The sequence below is a fragment of the Pyrus communis genome, chromosome 9, assembly GCF_041283825.1.
Source record: "Pyrus communis isolate YQ-2024b chromosome 9, ASM4128382v1, whole genome shotgun sequence".
Classification (NCBI taxonomy): Eukaryota; Viridiplantae; Streptophyta; class Magnoliopsida; order Rosales; family Rosaceae; genus Pyrus; species Pyrus communis.
The window spans coordinates 24,718,031-24,726,151 of NC_142573.1; the positions used below are offsets into that span (position 1 = coordinate 24,718,031).

The 8,121-nt window shown below is 37.8% G+C and overlaps 1 protein-coding gene and 1 long non-coding RNA gene across 2 annotated transcripts; one reads left to right on the top strand and one right to left on the bottom strand.

The window, feature by feature from the left end:
• Positions 1-3,415: 3,415 nt before the first annotated feature.
• LOC137740731 (loganic acid O-methyltransferase) lies at positions 3,416-6,349 on the top strand. Its single transcript, XM_088700769.1, has 3 exons — positions 3,416-4,631; positions 4,848-5,480; positions 5,816-6,349. The coding sequence occupies exons 1-3, from the start codon at positions 4,545-4,547 to the stop codon at positions 6,164-6,166; spliced, it is 1,071 nt and encodes a 356-aa protein (XP_088556895.1). The 5' UTR covers positions 3,416-4,544; the 3' UTR covers positions 6,167-6,349.
• LOC148694457 (uncharacterized) lies at positions 4,800-7,701 on the bottom strand. The gene is made up of 3 exons (XR_015967062.1): positions 6,757-7,701; positions 5,940-6,633; positions 4,800-5,499 (listed from the first exon to the last, which is right to left on the bottom strand). It is a non-coding gene; the product is annotated as an uncharacterized LOC148694457 (long non-coding RNA).
• Positions 7,702-8,121: the final 420 nt, after the last annotated feature.

Below are 8,121 nucleotides of genomic sequence, written 5' to 3' on the forward strand. Positions count from 1 at the left end.
AAAAAAAAAAATGAAAAAATGAAAGGAAAAAAATACCTAAATTCATTCCCACGGAACCTTCTTCTTCGCTGACCGATTCTACCAATTCATCCATGCCCTCAAAACCATCTTCCACCCCCTCTACCCTATGTACCCATTACGATCTTCCCCAAATAGCTGAACCCATTGAATGACCTTTAGGGGCTCGTAGGAAGATCGACGCCGGATTGGATGACCTGTTTCCTTCTTCGGCTATAGGTTTAGCTTCTTCATCGCACCAAAACCCCCCAAAATTTCAAACCCTAGCCTTTTAAATTTTCAGAGAGCTACTTGGGAAACAGAAGGTATTCTAACGGTGACAAGTCGTCGGATTTGAAGTGGGGTTCGAATAGGGACAGATGGGTTTTAAGATTTGAGGGTGAATATAAACATTGATGAAAAATAGGAGTCGATGGTTTATGGGTTGCAAGGTCGATTTGAGCACACAATTTCTTGCATGAATGGTTTCTGGATATAAGCATATGGCAACATGTTAGGACCATATCGTTGAGCCTTTCAACTCTTGACCCCATCCTACACTTGTTAGCCTTCAACTAAGTTTTGTCTAAGGCCCAGCCTATTGATGCTAGGGTTCCCTCTTTCAGATGTATTTAAATAATGTGTTGTATTCTGAAAAGGGTATGATGAATGAAAATTGCATTTCCTCTGTTCTCTTTTCTTTTATAATTTTTGCACAATCTTGTTACACTTCTGTTTTCTTTGTGTGTGGACCGATTGGGCGTACCAATTGGTATCAGAGCCCGTCGATTGATGGGAAAAAACACCAAGTCAGCTTCTTCCTCAGACCCAGATGCAGTTGTCGCCACTATGGATGCTCGCCAAGAACACCTTTACGCCCAGATGGAGGGTTTCGGTGATTCCATTGCATCCCTTGAGACACAACAATCAACCCTCCAGAAATCGTTCGATCAGATGAACACTGCAAACGTCTCATTTGCAGCGTTTCAATTGTTAATGCTCGACGAACTTCGTCTTCTGAAATCAACCCACCCATCACCACCCCAGCCTCCCTAACCCACCACTGCTCCACTGACCCCAACCCCGGTGATGACCCGTCCTTCCACACCCATTTCCACACCCTCATTTTGTTCCTTGTTTACCCCTCCCCCAAGTGTATACTCAGGCTTGGGTCCTTCTAACCCTCCCTCCCCACATCTAGCCTATTTTCCCCTTATTTATCTACTACCTGCACCACTCCATCACCCACCACCATCAACAGCTGCCCAACCTATTCACAACATCAACCCGCATCATCTTCTTATTTTCTTCCCCCAAAACCCTTTCCCCAAATCCTTCCCAACCCTCATCCTTCCATATAATTCCCTCCCCCACACCGAATCCCACTCAACCTAACCCACCCTTCCCCACCACAACATTTCCTCAGCACTCTGATTTCAAACCCATTAAAATGGAATTACCTCGTTTTAATGGGGATGATCCTTATGGTTGGTTAGCCATGGCAGAAAGGTATCTAGACTACTATGAGCTACCACCAAATCAGTGGGTTCTGGTGGCCTTTCCAGGTCCTGCCCTTCCACCATTCGACCCCAAAGGTTTCCTTCATTGGCAGCCTGAACAAATATTGGACAGGGGCATGTTCAAGAAAAAGAATACTGCAGTGACAAAGTGGTTAATCAAATGGGTAGGTCTGCCGACAGAAGATGCAACCTGGGAGGAAGCCAACGACATCATTGCTCGTTATCCTGAGTTTCAAAGGATAGGTCTCGTCTTAAGAGCGCTGGCGCGCGTGCGCAGGGGGTGTTAGGACCATATCGTTGGGCCTTTCAACTCTTGACCCCAGCCTACACTTGTTAGCCTTCAACTAAGTTTTGTCCAAAGCCCAGCCTATTGATGTTAGGGTTCCCTCTTTTAGATGTATTTAAATAATGTGTTGTATTCTAAAAAGGGTATGATGAATGAAAATTGCCTTTCCTCTTTTCTTCTGCCTCTTCTCCTCTCTTTTATAATTTCTGCACAATTTTGTTACATTTCTGTTTTCTCTGTTTGTGGACTGATTGGGCGTACCACAACATAAATGGCATCCATGTACGATGACGCTGCCTTTTTCTCGTTGCTGTTGACCAAAAAGAGGGAGGAGTTCGATTCTGCTTCCTTGTTGTTGTTGTCGACATAGAAGAAAGAGAGAGAACCCAGGCGGTGGTGCTGATTTGGGAAAAGAGATTTTGGAAGTTGGCTTTGGTGGCTCTCAAAAATAAGAGGAAGAAAAGGGGTCGTTCAGGTGGGGGAAAAGGCAAGGCTCAAATCCCTATGGTTGATTTTTACTTTGCTTTTTTTTTTTTTTAATTTTTCTAAATTTTTAATCCTTTTATTTATTTTTTAAAAATTTTAATTTCCACGTGGACCCCCTTAATGACATGTGTCGTCTAGTCATTGTCCACATGGACACCGTATCATCAATTAACGAGAAACTTAACAGCCAGACTAACGAATGTATGAGACTGTCCCAAAATTAACACTTTAGTATGACTTTGGACGAAAAAAACTTCATGTACCAAATGTTGAAAACCACGAAATTTAAGGATAGTAAATATGAGATTTACCCTTATTTTTTTTACCTCAACACCCCAAACCAATGATGGAGTGCGAGAAAGTGGAATCTTGGTTGACAAAGGGGAGGGCATTGCCGGTCGATGGGTTGTTGTCGGGGTTGGGTGTGTTGGTGACCACTGACCTTATTTTTTTTATTTGTTAAGGGCCTTTTAGAACTAGATCCAAAAACATAGATGGTTTTTAGGAGTGAGTCCAGTTATCTAAGTACATGTTTTTATTTCTTTTATACTCATTTTATATTTTTTTTAAATAATAAAAATCAATTAAAATATTATGCATTTTTCAACTCCAAAAAATCTAATTAATATTTTATAACAAAAAAAAAAAAAAACTAATATACTAACATAAATTATCTACAAAACATTCTACATTAACTCAAGTAATAAATATATGAATGTATATTATACATGTAGGCGAGATATGAAACCTAACTAAAAGGTAGGGAAAAAACATAATATACCTACAAACAAGATACATTAATATGTGACATGTTGATTAGAAAAAAGAATATGTCATATAGATACATAAAAATAATTAACTTGTGGTATAGGTTGGTTATAAAAATTAAAAATAAAATCTATAAATGGGATTTAAAGCAGGAACAAGAAATAACAAAAAATAAATAATCAAGGAGATAATTAGGAAGAAATTTGATTTTCATAATAAATCTTATCATTGAATAGATAATTATTGATAATAAAATAATTAAATTTAATGAATTGGACTTATTTTAATAAATTGAACTATTCTTACTGTTGAATAAAAAATTAGACTTATATCAATTTTTTTTTTTTTTAATTAATAGTTAACAGAGTCGGATGAGATTAAGTTTGGGGACAGATGTCAAGCAATGAGGTAGTCCACGGAGAGGCCATGGGTGCAGAAGATTTAGACTCTTGTATATAATTGAAAAGTTGTGTCCTATAAATGATGCCTTTCTATAATTAAATAATTGATATTGCATCTAAGTCAGGCCATTGCAACGTACAGAAAGTTGACCACTCTTGATGAAGGGTTGTGGCTGATTTGAAGGGGTGCTGCCGAATGCATGTACACCATTCAAAGAGAAATAGCAGCCTTTATTATTAGTGGGACTCAAAAGCTGATTTGATCATTTGTTTTGGGTGAGCCTTATTGTTGAGTTTTTTTTATTTTGGATTTTGGGCTGAAATTTGGTCAGCCTTATTTTTACTATACTATGATACTCGTGGTTCTTCCATGTAATTTAATTATTTTCCCCAGCAAGATAGTTGTGGAGTGACTCTCATACACAGGGCGCGTTGAGGGGAACAAAAAGTGCAATCGTATAAGGTCTTTGAATTTGAAAGGGTCTTTAAAATTTTTGCCATCTAATATTATGTAATAATATTCTATATTTAAAAAATTTTGCTTTGATAGCACTTTAAAATCTCATCGTGCACCTATTATAAGAGTAATTCTTTTCCTTTTTTTTTTTGATCAGAAATTTTTTTTTCCTTTTTAAATATTAAAAATTTGAAGTACAATAAAATATTTTGTGTGCCAGCAATAACACCCTAAAAACAAATTTTTTTGTTCAGTTTTATTATATAATAATTATATGTTTAAGTGAAACTTCAAAGTTAGAGTTTTGAAGTTTTTTTTTTTCATGTTTGGTTGTTTAAGAATGAACTGTTTTTGGTTATTTAGTGAAAGTTATATTTGTAACTTTTTTTACTTAATTAATGATATTTGTAAACTTACAATCAGTGAGTGCTAAAATTTGTTTTGATTTAACTGATTGTTTTTTTAATATCAATATATTATCCCTTTTTTTAAAAAACTATCTTAAGAAGGGGTATTTTTACAAATTTCGCACAAGCCTCTAAAATCTCGGAGACGCCTTGCTCCCACACACCATCCACAACCCTCAGATAAACAAACACAGAGAGAGAGAGAGAGAGATTGCAGCTGCAATGGAGCATTCCAGTAATGTTTCCGAGGAATATCCAATGAAAGGTGGAGATGGCCCCAACAGCTACGCCAAAAACTCTATAGAACAGGTACTGCTAATTGATGAGAACTAATTTTTTTTTCTTTTTTTTCAGGCTATTGTAGCTTTTACTAGGAAATTCTTACCATATGTTATCTTCATTAGTTAACTTGGAAAAGTGAAAAACTTCTTCTTTCATCATCCTTTCTGTTAATCTTTTGAAATTCCAAGAAAGTTGCAAAATCTGAACTATATTAGCATTGTAATGTGATTTGTGCTTTTGCAGAAAGTAGTTGTTGATGCTACCAAAGAACTTCTACGCAAGGCTACAAAAGAAAAGCTTGACCTGGAACCATTCAACACCTTCCATATTGCAGATCTGGGTTGTTCGGTTGGGCCTAATACATTTTTTTCTGTTGAAAATATTCTTGAAGCTGTGATATTTGAGTATCAAAGCCGAGGGCCGAGTTCTGAAATCCCCGAATTTCAAGTTTTCTTCAATGACCATACCCTAAATGATTTTAACACACTCTTCAAATCCCTCCCTCAGAACAGGAACTACTATGCAGTGGGTGTGCCAGGTTCTTTCTATGGTCGCTTATTTCCCAAGGCTTCCGTTAACCTTTTTCACTCTTCATTTGCCCTTCATTGGCTTTCTAGAGTACCAAAAGATGTAATGGACAAAAACAGTCGTGCTTGGAATAAAGGACGAATCCACTACTCAAATAACCAAGACGAAGTATTCAAGGCATATCAAGCTCAATATGCTGAGGACATGGAGTGTTTCCTCCGCGCAAGAGCACTAGAGACTGTGCATCGAGGATTGATGGTGCTTAACCTTTTAGGACTCCCTCGTCCCTTTGTTGAAATTGTGGGTTTTGACATTTTAGGATCTTGCTTCCTGGAGATGGCTGGGAAGGTAAGCAATATTCATCAACCTGCATACACCGGTCTATTAAATTGGTTTCTTTATAAGCTTTTTTTCTTTCTGTGTATAGGTATTCTAACGGATTTTCAATGTTTCATCTTCAAGGTGAATGTGCATCAAAATAACATAAATAATAAATAGTAGTTGTGACAATACTAAAATAATTCCTATCTATGTATAAAAATCGATGAATGTCAAAGTAACTGCAGAGTTTTCTGTCACCTATTTGATATTGCAAGTATTGTTGCTTTATACAGCATTTCAGAAGGCCGTATCTTAGATTTAGATAGGTGCGTAATTAATATATGTTTTTCGTTTATATATAGGGGGTAATTAGTGAAGAAACAGTAGATTCATTTAACATCCCTTGCTACTTCGTGTCTCCCCAAGAACTGGAAGTCATTGTGGAACGAAATGGATGCTTTAGTATAGAGAGGTTGGAAACCTTACCTCAGCATGTCGTGAAACATGGCGCTCTCAGTGCTTCTGCTATAGCTAAAGTTGCTGCATCTACCCTGAGAGCTGCCATAGAGGGACTGATCAAGCAACATTTTGGAGAAGAAATCTTAGATGATCTCTTCAGCTTGTATCAGCAGAAAATCGAAGAGCAAATCTCAATATATGAGTCAAAGACGCCATTTGTCCTTTTTGTTGTGCTTAAACGCAAGACAAATTGATTTGAACATGCATGGTTTATTTGTTTGTATTCCTGAAACTTTCTGTTTGTTAGTTATGTAATATTGAAGAGTAGATTTTAAGTGAGTTACCCTCTGTATAACAATAAAAGGATACTATTTACCTACATTAGAGAGCGTATCTGCAAATGTTGAAAGAGCATCACCAAAAAATTAATGTTTGAATTGTCATAATGTCCCCTCACAGTATGATTCAATCTCACATTGCCCTTTTAAAATATGACATACCTTGCCTGTTTGATCTATATATTTTGAATGTTTCACCATTTTGCTGCTCTCACTTGCCGCCGACTCTGCTTTTGGGTGGGGATTGGTGGCAACCCACCCCACTTTTTCTTGCCAATTTTAGTTACCTCTTCCTCTTCTCCTTTGCCCCCTTTCTTCCTTTAGATGTTTCTTCACGTGCTTCAGGAGATAACTCAAATGCTCGAGTATCAGTTGCGTCATTACTGGAAATTGCACCCTCCACACGAAAAATGAAAGTCACACAATAAAAATGTACTGTGGGAGGGAGGAAAAGAGGGAGGGAGGGAGGGAGGAAACCATGGACATTGATTATGAAAAATATTTACCTGTTCTGGCTAATGTTTGACCTTAGTAAGAGGCCCAAAAACGAAGCTCAAGGATATCAGTGGGATTGTCAAAGGGTTCAGAGTCGAGCATTGTCAAAGAAGTGGGTAACATACAGATTCTGGAAATATTGGGATCTTCGTCTTGGATTTCATCAGCAGCTCTCAGAATTTCATCAATATCCCTATTGTTTGCAAGTGAGGAATGAACATTTCCAGTAGCATGCCGGCCATACGCATCAGCCCCCATCCTTTCCCTACTCAACACGGCACGGACTAGATACTCCCATCGCTGCTCAACTCGAGACATTTTCTGCCAAAAAGCGAGTAAAATCTCGAGAAAATTCCAATACGGCACGGACTAGATGCCCCCATCCTCTGTGCTGCTGCCTGCTGGCTGGGTGCAGTCGGGAGGGATGGAAAGAAGATGAGGAGGAAGGCTACAAGAGAGGAATAGGGATGACAATTTAACCCGTCAAATCCGATGCCGTAAGTAACCAATCCAAACAGAATGATTTCGGGGATTAAATTTTAGGTATTTTACGGCTATAGATAACGATCGAGTAAATGGTTCGGTTTAGGATTCCATTATTGTTATTAGGTATCCACTCCGAACCCGTATCCAAAACCGGGGTTTGCATTCTTTAATGAAATAAATATAAATATTCTTTTATTTTTTTCTCCAGCGACTTTATCAATTGATTCTAGGAGACTTCAAAGGTCACCAACATCTTTATTCAAAAAAATTCAATCCTGTCAATCAATGATGGAATGTTGGGGAGCTGAAAGGCCAGGATAGATGGTTCAATAACTCAAATTTCGAAGAAACCCTATTCATTTTTTTCTTACAAATTGACAGCAGCAGCCATTTGCTTCCTTGCATTGGCTAAAACAGAACTCCAAGTCTCCGAATCCATCAGTAGGTATGCTTTCTTCAAACTCTTCTTCTTTGGGGAATCCATCAATAGACAATAAGTATGCTTTCTCCAAACTCTTCTGTGTGATCAAAATGCATTTGGTTCTTTGTATTCAACAAGTAGCGCATGACCGAATAATTGGAGGAATCAATAGGTTGCTGGGCCTAGTGGGAGTACTAATAATGGAAGGGTACCACTAGTCTAGAAGCAATCTCTAAGCTACAACGCTAGCTTAAGTACAAAAGGTTGTAAGTTTAGTGGGAGTGTAACTAAAGGAAGTGTACCATTAAACTACAAGGAATCTTGCACCTTAGGGAAGTACAATTGAAGAAAATGTACTAAACAGCATTGGGAGTACAACTAATGGAATCATACGATTGCAGTTATTTGAGAGGAACAAAGTTTTCACAAAACAATATAGGTTGTGAATATGATATAGTCAATAAATTGA

Bases quoted from the DNA above. Each gene is read 5' to 3' on its own strand.
- LOC137740731 (XM_088700769.1), top strand. From the start codon at position 4,545: ATGGAGCATTCCAGTAATGTTTCCGAGGAATATCCAATGAAAGGTGGA. The intron at 4,632-4,847 runs GTACTGCTAATT...GTGCTTTTGCAG, and splicing joins CCAAAAACTCTATAGAACAG to AAAGTAGTTGTTGATGCTAC. The intron at 5,481-5,815 runs GTAAGCAATATT...GTTTATATATAG, and splicing joins TCCTGGAGATGGCTGGGAAG to GGGGTAATTAGTGAAGAAAC.